At 47.7% G+C, this 13488-nt stretch overlaps 1 protein-coding gene across 2 annotated transcripts in view; it reads right to left on the reverse strand.

Moving 5' to 3' along the window:
- SORL1 (sortilin related receptor 1) overlaps positions 1 to 8919 on the reverse strand; it is a 70626-nt gene extending 61707 nt beyond the window's left edge. For both annotated transcript variants that reach the window (XM_019547056.1, XM_019547055.1), the window contains exons 1-5: positions 8805 to 8919; positions 6848 to 6973; positions 4875 to 5036; positions 1678 to 1745; positions 451 to 631 (exon numbers count right to left, since the gene is read on the reverse strand). In XM_019547056.1, coding sequence (XP_019402601.1) covers positions 451 to 631; positions 1678 to 1745; positions 4875 to 5036; positions 6848 to 6973; positions 8805 to 8894 — 627 coding nt within the window. In that variant the 5' untranslated portion in view covers positions 8895 to 8919. The remainder of the gene's footprint in view (positions 1 to 450; positions 632 to 1677; positions 1746 to 4874; positions 5037 to 6847; positions 6974 to 8804) is intronic.
- Between the last annotated feature and the right edge of the window lie 4569 nt (positions 8920 to 13488).

Here is a 13488-nt window from a genome sequence, read left to right on the forward strand (position 1 = left end):
TTTTGTGACCAAGTAAATGGAAAATCTGCAAATATCTGGATTTAGATGCACCGTTTCAACTTTGCTCACTCCAAGTCCCAGCACTGAGCAAAGGTCCCGGCTGGCATGTCCATAGTACTCGTCTATTAACCTACTGTTTGTGGTGGGGGGTTGTATTTAAGACCCTCTTGTTAGCATTTATATTGTCAGGCCCTAAACAGCATTAAGCCAAGATCACTAACTCCAGCTCACTCTTCTTTCTGAGTCTGTCAATAGGCTGATGAAACATTAAATGTTTTGCTTTCAGGTCCTTGTTTTCATTACATCATTGATGAAGCTTGACTAACTACTGTCCATTGGTGTACTGCTGAAGTCAACTGAAGTCTTTTCCATTGACTTTAAAGAGTTCTAGAGCAGGCACTTGAAGTATAAGCTTTTGACCCACCTGGTGACTTTCTTACTGTTACTTACCACTGTCTTTGTGGCAAAGAGATACTTGTCCCTGAACTGGAAGTCGTCCACTTCTTCCAGAATAATTTCTTTATTTTCCCTGGTTTGAAAGAAATCTGTGCTGCGAATGATAGTTGAAGACCCCGAAGGTTCGTGCCGTTCTATGTAAACTGTATTTGGCTTATCATAAGGCTCAGTGCCCCTTGGGGGGTGGGGGAGGGAAGGAAAAAAAAAGGTATGTCAGTTTTTCAGCTCACTTAGCTATTCAGATTGCACCAGTCATTTCAAACAAAGTCACTTAACAAGAGGTGGGCTCAAACTCCACAATCTGGACTGGAGTTTTGAACATCATGATGGCACATGGTGAGCCCGGGGGCTTTGGCCTATCTCACGGTGAGAAGAAGAATCTGGGTCTGATGTAGGGTTCACTCCCAACTGAGGTCATGACACGGATGCACATTGGGCCTCAAGGGCCTTTCTTCCGTTCGGTACCATTGATGTCAACGGGAGTTTGAGCACCAACTTTAACAGAGGTAAAATCAGGGTTTTTGAATGAAAGACCTTTTAAAATTCAGAGCAACTTCTCCCTGAGAGCCCTACAGAAAATCCTGATACCGATGTTGTGCAGAAGCTGTTTAACATTGCACATCAAGATTAAATGATCACCTAAGCCAGAAAGTGAAAAAAAGCACAGCGTCCACCAGAAATCAGACAGCAAGTTTAGAGACCTCCCAAAAACGTTCTGTTTTGGCCAGTATACCTTATCTGTGCATAAAATCACTACGAAATCATACTGAACAGTAAGTTTTAGAAGTGGTGCAGCGCCCAACTCCAGAGTACAAAACGAGCACAGAGGGTCCAAACAACACAAATACAAACGAAAAGTATTTGCCACTCTCATATTTTGCCTTAGCAGATCTGCTAACACTGATTCAGCTTCACACTGTTTAGGCTGGTGACAGCTGTCAGGACCCCAGCACTGTATGCACCAAGGTAAAGAAGCTCAAAGTACTGGTAGCTTTCTGCCGACACACTTCTGCACCAAGCCCCCGTGATCAGCGGTTCCTGTTTAACAACTATGAGATCCATTTGCTACAGACTGCACTTTAGGAGGGAATGCTACAGCACAGCTTTACACCTTGATATCTGCCCACATCTGTGCTCGAGTCCTTGGCAAAGGATGGGAGGAGAAGTGAGAAGAGAGAGGAAGAACAAAATGTGCCAGCGTGACAGCAGTGCAGTACATACCAAGAGAAAGATTTCACATGCTCCTGAATCATTATCCAGGTCTGACCAAAATCGTCTGATTTCCAAAGCTGCAATACAAAATGTCAGAGAGACACGTGAGTCTCACACACTGCAGCTCTCATTTCCAACATGTGTCAAACTGAAGGGTTAAATGCTGGAAATCCGCCAGCCCCGTGGTCAAACAGCAAGCTGTGAACATGGTTGAGGTGTGGGCCTGTAGTCGGGCTTGAAGGACGTGTCTGCCCTGCCTCCCTGCCGCACCTGGGTCTGCTGCCAGGAGCACGCTCCTCCCACTGGCTGAGCCGACTGCACACCGCAGCCAGGAAATTAGGTAGTGCAGCTGGCTGCGAGTGGCCCCCTGAGACCGTGGCAGGAAGCGTGCCCAATGCAGAGCCAAAGAGCCATTCAAGACCATGCTAAGCCTAATTTTGGGGCTCAGGTAAGCGGGGTGCAGAGCGAAGCAGGTGGGACGGTCCCGGCCGTGGTGCACAACCTGTGTAGACAAACTCCAGGTGCCGCACCCCCATCTTCCCAGCATCCGTTTGCTGCCATAAGCAAAAATGCTCCACCGGCTTGGTGGTGCAGGGTACGTACAAGAGTCACCTGCCACATCAAACGGCTGCGCTGTCTCTTGGTCCCACCCTAAAACGATCGTGTGCCCCTGCCTGCATCCCTGCCGTTGTGGGCACTGAGCCAGAATTAGGAATAATCTCTCCTGATACGTGGAAGGGTAATACTATGACTAAAGCATCTGGGCTAGGAGCAAGCTCTGCTCTCTGTTTCTGTTACAAGACCCAGAATCACGCTGGCACTTAAATTTTCATAATTACATGCCTTCACCTAGGATGTACAAGAGGCTGGCGACATTTCAGCTCCAAGATTCAGCTGGCTTGAAAAAGTTTAGTGATCATCAGAAGATCAAGCACAGCTTATAAATGTATCACTGGTGCCCATTAGCAGCATCGTTAGGCGCACAGAGAGTGGAGAATTAAGCTCTTTGGCCCTGAATGAGTGGTACATGGCTGTAACAGTGCACTGTTCAGTGATTAGGGACTGGCTACCGCCCTCTCTCAGCCCAAGCTTACCAGAATGGCATGTCTGATTGTTCTTGCAAGGAAAGATACCTGGGCCGTAGCCTTGATTTTTTTTTTTTTTCCATTTCAGAAATAGAAGCATTTAATCCTTCAATAATCATGGTCAGGCTCACCTTTTCTTCCCTAGCTCTTTCCTACCGCAGGTATCACAACGCTTCAGCAAAGGTTAATTTAAGGCCTTGCAGAGAAGGGAAGTGCTATCCCTGTCTGAGCTCCCAAAGTCAAGCAGCGAGTCAGCTGCAAAACAAGGAAGAGGACCCCAGAGGTGCTGACTCCCAGCCGACTGATCTAACCCCTCGATCAGCTCTGTCTGCATTATCACCTACCCTTGCGTCAAAAGCAAGCAAAAGCTGGAGAAACACAGGAGCTAATTCGAAACCACATAGTTCTCCCAGTGAGATGTAAGGGATACAAGTGAATGGCAAAGGCCAGGGGAGAATCAACCAGCGCAGAAGCAGCATATAGCTGACATATGCAAAACCTGGTAGGTGCTGAATGTCAGGGGACGAAGGAGATATGTCAAGCACAGAAGCAGCAAAAGTCATACGATTCAGCAGTATATGGCTGCGATCTGCAGTCCAGCCCTGAGATAGACCTGAGCAAGTTCCTCTAAACCAAAACAGCCCTTGGGGCAGCTCTGAATTGAGCCAGGAGTCACTTTGCCCCGCAGCAGCAGGAGCAAAGTTGCTCAGGACAGCACAAAGGTGATATAAAATTCTGTTTTTCCCATGCCTGGTCTATGCCCTTCACACTGTGTCTCTCAGAGCGTATAACAAATAACCCAGCCTGCGGTGGCTCACTGATTAGACTGTAAAACAGCATTGGTTATTTATGTACTTTGCAGATGCATGTCTTTACTTATTTGTAATTTATGCATTTGGGGTGGGGCTCTTGCCTAAAAAGACATGTCAAAACGTTAAATGCTCTAGCTGCAGAGTTGTATAAAAGCATTCTCCTCTACCTGCAGCCAAAAGCAATCTGCACGGCAAGGCCAAATGCAAAGCCACAAACCCATGTTAAATGATCCAAAGGTCATTCCTGCCTTTGCTGGCAGCCTTCTGCTGTGAGTTACTATTGATGCAGTCTCAGAGGATTATAGGACGCAAAGGGAGGGGAGGACAGGGGGGAACCATCTGTAAAAATAAAACATCTTCCCTCCTGGCTGCCTGAGAGAGCAAACAGATTTAAATATTTAAAAGGGGATGTTCTGGCTAATTAGGGCTGCGCAGCGGTGAAGCACGCGCATGCACGCTCTAGTCCAGGGTGCAGAAACCATCGCACCGTTATGGCCAGGGAGACAGCAAAACACAGCGCTATATGATACTGGTACGTGACCTTGCAAGATAAACCTCATGGCCGCTGCTAAGGGTAAGGCCTACAGAGCATGGGGCAGACTAGTGTTTCTGAGTGCCAATCCTCCCTGCTAGCTCTCAGCACATAAATTACAGATCATTCTGGTGACTGAAGGAAATGGGACACGCATGAGCCGTCCTTCAGGTGAGCTGTAGCCAATCCCCCTCTGCCCTCGGTCTTTCTTGCATGAAACCGGATAGGCAGGACCGGAGGAGGAATGTTGTCCAGTAGCTATAGAAAAGGCCAGACAATGAGCACACCTGGGCTCATGCCCTGGCTCTGTCCCTGAACTGCTGTGTCGTCTTGAGTGAGACTATTAACCTCTTTGTGGGCCTCTGTCTTTCTCCCTCCTGTGAAATGGGGATACTTGTATTTACCTATCTCCCAGACTCAGATCATGAATGTTTGCAAGACAGTAAGGGATGGAGAGAGAGAGAGCTGCATCTGCCTCCCCTGGCTAGGGAAAGGGGAGATCTTATTGTTAATACCAGAGTAACCATAGACCTTCAATGCCACAAAAATCACGAGAAAAATGATGGATGCGTGCCTGCCTGCAGGGAAGGATGGTGGAGGTAGCCAGTTTGAATCAAACCTTTCTTGATAGCTGTAGACGAAGGAAGTAGATACAGTGCAATGGGTACTGAGCACATCTCACAGCAAGCAGTCAAACAAGTACGTAACATTTTAGGCACTCAGTAAGACCACAGAAGCGGTATGGCTTGGCACACCCATCTGGCTACAGCATCTCACCTGTTTGTTAGGATGAGATCTATCAAAGCCCAAAACCAGGTTAGGGTTCCTGCTGTGCAAGAGAAGGTCTGCTGCTCTGAAGGGAATAGAGAAGCCCTGAATACTGTTGCAGAAATCAGTCGTGATCCAGAGGTACTGGATGAAGACATCCACAAAGATGTACTGGAGAGGGGAAGGGGAAAAGGGAGCAAAACACAAAACCATGGTCAGACAATCATAATGACGAGCAGAACCTGATGTGCTGAGACAGAAGGAGAAAGACACTGGCAATGGAGACTGGAAGACAAAATCAGCACATGCAGAAAACCAGCCTTCTCCCCCATTTGCAAGGGTGCTATGCCGTCTGTGATTTGCAATATGAATAACTTGCCCTAAAGGCGCTCCCAGAGTAAAAAAAAAAAAAAAAAAGCAATATCTCAGGATCTAACCAGAGGACAAGCATGCAATATGCTACTGGCAGCCCCGTTCTGTGAGAGGGACAGAAAAACAGAACCATTTAAACCTATAACCATGGCGAAGCTGAAACTTTAGGAGACAGCTGAGTCTATCCTGTCTCCCAGCAGGTCTCTTAATTAGGTTTCAAACGCATGGCCACCTTCTACCCTCAGTCAATATCCACGCAACCACGCTGAGGGCAGATACAACAGAAGGCAGGACTTAAGGATTCTCGTTGTGATTCTCCAGTACCCCGCTCCCGTGTTTGGGTCCAGCTGTGTTAAAGAAGTGTTAACGTGACGCTGCATGAGCTGAAAAGAGTCCAACCTGCCTTACTGATCTCAAGGTACGTTTCCAAAGCTGGAATTCGAAACAGGCACATTTTCCAACGTGCAAACTCGGTTCGGAGTTGCTGGGACCCACAGAGCATGCACTAACCTAACAGGGCAACTTCCCACCTTAATACAGGTTTTCTTCAGAGGGGAGTTCACGTAGTGGCAAGGACGAGACAGTCAGTACGGCTTCCCCCATCCGAAGCTTTTGCTGCTGACAGCTAACTAGGAATCCATTTCAATGCTCGGAGCCCCAAAGAGGAGTTTGAATGTAAAAGGGTTCACACTGATCTTAGAAATACCAGGATGGCAACTTTCCCTCCCACGGATGCATTTAAGCTCCGTGATCTTGGATGCTCTACTAGTCGGAGAATCTAAACCTGACAGAAGGACCTGTTACCTGTCTGCCCTGGCTCTTCTCATACTTGCCCCTTTACTTGCACTTAAAACCCCTGCCAAAGGCACATAATACCCAAGACATCCAGGCATTGTATGCTCTCCTGCAGGAGAAACGAAAAATAATTGCCTGTGCATTTTTCCTGGAAACCTTTTTCACCAGTTTTCTTAATCACAAGTAATTTATAACCCCCAAGAGACAAATGTCTTCTTTTGCTGTAAAGCTTCAAGAAGTTTTTTGCAACGCTGAGCAATCCTTTTCTTTTAAATAATAAAGAGCATTATGATAAGACAGATAGACATTTATTCTTATTTATTATCCATAGAGTGCTTTCCAGACACATAGGAAAGGTTCCCCTTTCCAGCTCACAGGATGGACAGAGGCCAGAAAAGAGATAAAATGAGAGGACTATTCTACACAAACTGACAAGATTGACTACGGGCAGCAGGGCTGGCAGGGGGAGTGCTTAAGGGGCTTAACAGGAGCCGGGGTAGATTTTATTTATGTCTGGTTTACACCCAGCTTCTGTGCCTGTGTAACCATGCTGGATGGTGGAGCGATGTTTTTACACGGTTTTATCAGTACAACCTAGCACGGACATAGTTAAGCTACTATCACGGGGTCTTTACACACCGATCCCCCTAAGGACAAGAATAACCATCCTAGTATAGACACTGCTATACCAGTCGAATTGCATACAGGCTGCGAGGGGTTGTACCACCTCAGCTGAACCATGATAATGAAAGCCCTGTATTTTTTTGCATGCAGAATAAGCCAGGTATATAGACTTAAACATGTTCACTCCTTACCCTTTTGTTGTCAGCGGGGCTGTGGTAGAACTGAGCAATCGCCACCTTGCTGGTGTTCCCTGCACCAAAGCTGAATTTCTCTGATATTTTTTTAAATGTCTTCCCATAGTCGTAAGACACGTAAACCTGCAAGGGAAAGAATCCCGGGATTATGAGCACAAAGGTTTCGTTTCCAACCTGGCAGTCTCCCGGCCTCTCTCTTGTTTATGGGTTTCATAACATTTTATACAACCCTGGAAAAAAATACACACAGAAGAGGCTATAAAACATGGGATGCAGGAGGAGCTGAGGCCACACTTCCTTACGCAGGCCGTAACGATGTTGAAAACCAGAGGCAGAAGACAGGGTGACGCCATGCTAACGGAAAGACTAAGAGATGCTTTAACAGGAGGCAGAGAACAAAATGACAAGTCTATAAAGCCTCAGACAAAATGCTAGAAAGGCAAAGCTAATTCTCTTTCTAAGCAAGCTACTGCTACAGAAAAGAAAAGGCAAGCAGCTCTACTCTTCCTTTCTCCAGTTAAAACCAAGGCATGGATTATTATTATAATTATTATTATTACCTTAGTGCCTAGGAACCTGAGCACTGGATCAGGCTCTCCCCGGGCAAGGCATTGTATAAGGACAAAACACCACCAACAACAAGCAATCCTGCTCCCAGAATGCTTAAAAGTATTTCCTTATCCTTGTCCTGGTATGAGGAATAGCAAATCTGGGAGACTGGGAATAGGATAAAGACCTTTTTCTTCTAGACAGGGGACTCATCATTCAGTTGAATGTATCACAGTAAATGCGGTATTTGTCCTTCAGGATAATGGAGCTATACCTCACCTTTGCCTGGCACTTTGCAGCTGGATGTGCTATGTCAAACTGAGCGTGGACGCTACTCCTCTGCTGGCAGTGGTGTCCTACCCCTCTGCACCGAAGCCTGGGCAAGGCATTGAGCAGCCTGGCCCCAACCCCGCAGTTGGTAAATGCTGATTTTTGTGTATAATGTTACCCGCTGCCCGGTGTGAATGAAGTCTGACCTGGTCCCAACCTAGAGTGATCCTCCTTGAACTTCCTGTTGGATGGATGTGAAGTGCGCTGGAAAGTATCTCGCTACAGTCTCCACCTTCTGATAACAGCTGCAGCCATCTTCCCTTTGGCTGGCAGGCTCAGCATGAAATACCCCTGATCTAATGGGGCAGGAAGAATGAACCCCCTATGTGGAGATACACTGGTGTAGGCCAGTCGGGTGGGGAAACAGTGCTACCACTCACACTGTCACTCGGCGGACAAGAAGGCCACAATCTGCATCCTTCAGAACGGGGATAGGAGGAATGAGTATCCTTTAAACCACAGTCGGCTCATATTGAGCCACATGTTTCTGCACAAACTTGCCAGCTTTTCTTCTCTGTGGCGTGACCACCAGGACTCCCCTGAAGGATATTGTGTCAGGGGGACGAGACAACAGGTCTCAGACACAGACAGAGGGATCTGCAAACAGAAGCCAGCGCGGAGACACGAGCTCTTTGCAGGTCTGGAAAAGATCCACTGATTTTGGAAGCAGAACTGCGGTATGTCAGTGGGAGACAGATCGTCCTCCCGCAAGACGGAGGCAGCAAAGACACTCTCCAAATAAAGCTTCCTGTTACATCTATGGAACCAGTTCATCCTGCAGAAGATAATGACCCCTCATAAAGGAGATTTATAAGCAACACTGTGCAGAGATAACTAGGATTCAATTTATCTGTTTCAGAAAGATAATGGCCTTAGTCAGCCCTAACTGGATTGGAGCCCGTGGGGAAGGAAGTCTAAGTAGTTTCTATCCGAAGTTCAGACCAAGAGGCCAGGCTCTCGAATGTATAACAGAAAGGCAGGCTGTCACCTTTCGGGAGAACAACTACATACACATCACCGCACACAACGCCATTTCCAAGGCTGTCTCTGTAACAATGGGAAGCTGCATACTTACATCGCTGTTCTGGAGACTTGGTATCGCCAAGCTGTCTCTAGCCAAGGCCACGATCACGTTGCTCTTTTCTCCTGCCCAGTGCACGACCATCTGATTGTGCGAGTCATTCAGGCTAACCTGCAATGCACAGAAAACGCATGTAAAGCAGGGAACCAGAGCAGCGCGCTCAGAAGCAGATGGGCAGCGCCCATTAAGTGTCATTTTATTTCCCTCTTCCCTATCGATGCAGAAAGGTGGAGGAAAACGGTCGCAGGAACCAATTTATTTCCCATAACAAAACCAAAAAAGAAGAGAAGAGCACAGAAACATCTGGGGTCTGGAAGCTTTGCTCTCACAAGAGAATTGGAGGGGCTGGCGGTCAGATGTTGCTCTTATTCTCCAGGTCGCTTGCTGCATTTCAGTGCCCTGGGGTGGTAACAGCTGGATAGCTACTTGGGTGCCACTGCAAAGGGTACCCAGCCTGTTCCCTGTGGGCCACATGATTGAAGACTTCCCTAGTGGGGAAGTCTAAGCAGAGAGGCCACAAGGCACAGGCCCCCTTCTCCCCTGTTCCACTGATTTTACTGCTCTTACCCCAGCTCACAGCAGCCCTGAATAAATAACTATCCTCTTGCCCACATAAGGATGTTCCCAGCTCCATGGGGAGGCACAGATGCACTGAATCATGGTTGGAGGGGACCTCAAGGGTCACCCAGTCCAATGCCCAAACCCTCAAGGAGCAAGGCAGGGGATGTTTTAATCGGTGCTGCCTGTGCTGGACCCGTTCTATGGCTCTGCAGTCCCCAGGGCGGCCTCTCATCAGTGCTAATTTTCTCGTTCACTTTTCCCTGCAAACAATGCAAATACCCCACAAGTTCTGAAGCTGAGCGGAGGAAAAAAGGGCACTTTGTCTGCAACCAAAAAGCGCTACATGTTGCCCCTGACCTAGACGCACCTATGCTGACCGACTGCATCAACGCAATTTTATCTCTCAGCTCCGCTGCTCTCCCGCTCCCCAGAGGACATGAACAAAACCCGGTCTTCTGCAATTATGTCAGCTGGACGCCGGTGATTGAACCCCAGGGGATCCTGATACCAACGGAAAGGGGAACGACTGACAGCCAAATAGGCTGCTATTCAACCAAAAGGAAAGCTCTCGAGGTGAACCGCAAACCTTTTGTCTAAATTAAAAGGCCCCTTGGAGCAGTGACCTCCTGTAGTTTTAATCCTGGCTTCAGATGAGCAGCTTTTGGCCATATGGCTCCCAATGCTAGTCCGATACCAGAAGAAAACAGCTCCCACCCCCCGGAGGGGCGGCTTCTGGTACCTTATGGCAGCTCCTGGCCGTGCATTTAGTATTGGTGCAAAGCTAAGTCATTAAAGGCACCACAGTACTGGTGCTACATTACTATACATAGGCACTAATACAGCACAGTATTTAAGTGTATGCCTATAGGATGACTTACCCGCCGAAAGTCAGGCACCTACTTTGTTGAAATGAGCCCTTAGACAAGGTAGAGGTGCATGTGAACCCTATTGTGGATAAGCTTTTGGCGGGGGGGATATTATTAAGATCTAGGGGAAGTTACGTTTCTAAAGTGCTAGGGACAAGGTTGCCATTTTCCACTGGTGCCATCGACTTTTCAGAGGAAGGGGAAGGGGAAAACCAAATCTCCCTCTAAAGAGTTTTGAAATCTCATACGAAGGGGGAAGAGAAGTGAAAGCAGAAGCCTTGTTTTAGAAGAAGTGCCTTTCATGTTGCTAAGGATGGTCCCATAACCTTCAGCCCAAGGAAACATGTTTAACCACAAATAAACCTGTTGTGCACAAACGCAGTCATCTGACAGCATTGTCACAGGGCAGGGCAGCGGCATTAAAGGGGAGCCTGTGCAGGAAGCCTTGGAATATTGGCTGTATTGTGAATTAAAAACACAAGAGCTGCTCTGCACAAAGGGCATATTTATACTGCAGTCCCTCTGTGAGCAGTGCAGTTGGCATGGCACAGACATGGGCAGGGGCTGGAAACCACCCACTTGGGTAAATACCTAGGTAGCTGGCTTGTGCCCAGGTCTTTGCTGCTGCACCGGCACTTGCACTGCCAGCAGCTCCCAAACTACCTAGATTATAGCAGAGACGCAGCACTGACACAACCTAGGCTCCCCGTGAGGATACACGTGTTATGGAGCAAGGGTAGGTCTGTGTGGCACAGGGAAGTGAGGTTGTACCCAAGCTAGTTTTAAATCCAGCCAGTATAGGTACTAAGAAAAGCAGGCTTCAATGTGCATTAGCAAGCTGTGGGCAGCATCCCAAGGGAGCAATGGTGGCTGTACACCCTGAAGTCCGCGTTGTTGTGTCTTCCTCGCTGTTGTTATCCAACTTACCCACATGCAAGTTAGTCCAAGTGTGCCTGCAGGACAGAAACCAAAACTCCATTTTGCAGGTGTGAAAACTGAGGACCAAACAGAAGTGGCTTGCCCAGGGCTCACATACCAAGCACGTAGCTTGCAGATCCCCGAAGTCCTGAATGCCAGTCTAATCGCTAGTGCCCAGTTCTCCTCTTTAAGTCTTGTCATCACGTTAAATTGCACTAGTGTGACTTGAATCTATTATAGTTCAAACCAGCCACTCGTATTTCTACATATTTCACCAAGCTGAAGTCTCCTTCAAAGTGCAGCAAGCTACTTCACATGCACTGAGAACTACGCATGTCCACACAGAAAGGACTCGGCAGTTCACTGCATATGCACCACCCCCTCCCCCGACACACACACACACACGCACGAACTTTCCCACGTGCAGGTTTACACTGAAAACACACACACATTTTTAAACGGAAGAGTGTCCACATGGCAGCCCAACACAGCTATGTTAATTAATCACAAGTCAGTGCATGGACAAGGCCTCAGAGTCATCAAAAGGGTTCAGTTCTCCCTCTTTAAACCATCTTGTACACAACGTGCCGTTCAGATGGAGGAGCGGTTTTATGTTTGCTCTGCACAGGTGAAGCTCATGGCACTACTTGTGGCACAAAGCAGAACCGGGCCCGCAGTCGGAGGGGACCTGGGGAGCTGGCAATGCACGTGCAATCCTTCCATTGGAGCTTTGCTACAGGAAAATTTCCACTGATCTCAACCAGACAACTGCCTGAGTTAAAGGCTTTTTAAGACTCTTCCAGTGACAGGCAAATAAGCCTTTGAAAACGATGCCCTTACTTTGATAGCTCTGCTGGGGGAAAAACAAAGAAAATTTTAAAAAACTCTACTTATGTAACATATGGGGGGAGAAATCCTTCCCTGGGCTTGGCAGAAAGCAGCAGCCCCTGAGATCCACGTGACCGGCTCCCCAGCAATCCCTGGCTGAGTCAGTGCCTGTCATTAAGAGGAACCCCCTGAGACAGGCCAGCAAGCCAGAGCAACTTGCAGAAAATGCTGCAGAGATTTAGGTCAGTAAACAGCCTCAGCTACAAATAAAGCAAGCAATAGCCTTAATGATGAAAAGAGCTGGGATGGCTGGGAACTGGGGAGCTCCGATCCCAGCCTTGCCTATGACACACCATGTGGCCCTTCGACTCTACCCCTAAAGCACCTGCATGCCTCAGTTTCCCCTCTCTCTGAAAGGAGGGTACGAATGCCTGCCTCGCAAGGATGCCGGGTGAAACGCGGGAATGTTTGTATAGTGCTATAAGTAATCCCAAACCGAATCCTGCCATAGCAATTCAAATTTACTGCCTTTAATCCACGAACAACCCCACTGGCCAACCATGTGAATTGTGGTGATGTTACTACACCACACACATGTGGCCTAGCCTGTCTTGTCAGCATCTCTCCCAGCTTGAAAAAAAACCTCAAAGTGAGGGACACCCAAAAAACTATTTCTCCGGGACACCTGAAATGCAGGATTGCTGCCTTTGGCACAAAGAGCTCTGCAAGCGGCCTGAAAATTTTTTGCCAGAAATCATTTTCATCAGCTAAAGGGAAGGGCACCCCATCTGTGTGAAACCTGGATAACGTGGAGCCAAAAAGCAGCTGTTTCATGAAATGAGGGTGTAGGTTATAGCCGCATTAGTGTAAGGACATAGGCAGACAAGGTTCTTCGGGTGAATCTGATATAGGTTCATAGATGTTAGGATCGGACAGGACCTCAGCAGATCGTCAAGCCCAGCCCCCCGCCCTGGGCAGGAAAGACCGCTGGGGTCAGACAACCCCAGCTAGGTGCTTGTCCAGTGTCTTTTATCGATATCTGTATCTTTTAGTAGACCAGCTTAACTGGGAACATTTGAGAGACAGCAGTACCCCACTGCATCAGACCAAATGTACATGCCCACCCCATGCCCTGAAGCGGTCTACTCTGAATCCCCTACCAAATCATTACAGGAAATTCTGGGGATCAAACCCATAAACAGAAAACATAAAAAAACACCATGTTAGGATTTTATACCATAGCCTATCGCTGCAGCATCTGGATGCCTGACGCACAAAATCACTGGCAACCACAACATTTCCATTAGATTTCATGTTGTTTCTGGCTCTTTTCCCATTCAGGGCCAAAAGCTTCCTGAGTTTGAGTTGCTTGTTTCTGGAAAGGGTTACGATCTATTAATGTCTTGCTTTTTTTTTTTTTTTGACGGCTTGGGAAGCCTTGGTGGGATTGTGGGGGTGTCCATCCTGCGTGTTTCTTCAGCGAGGAGACCCTTTTGAAGAGGAAA

This window comes from Crocodylus porosus, unplaced genomic scaffold, assembly GCF_001723895.1.
Source record: "Crocodylus porosus isolate Cpor-Errol unplaced genomic scaffold, CroPor_comp1, whole genome shotgun sequence".
In the NCBI taxonomy this organism is placed as follows: Eukaryota; Metazoa; Chordata; order Crocodylia; family Crocodylidae; genus Crocodylus; species Crocodylus porosus.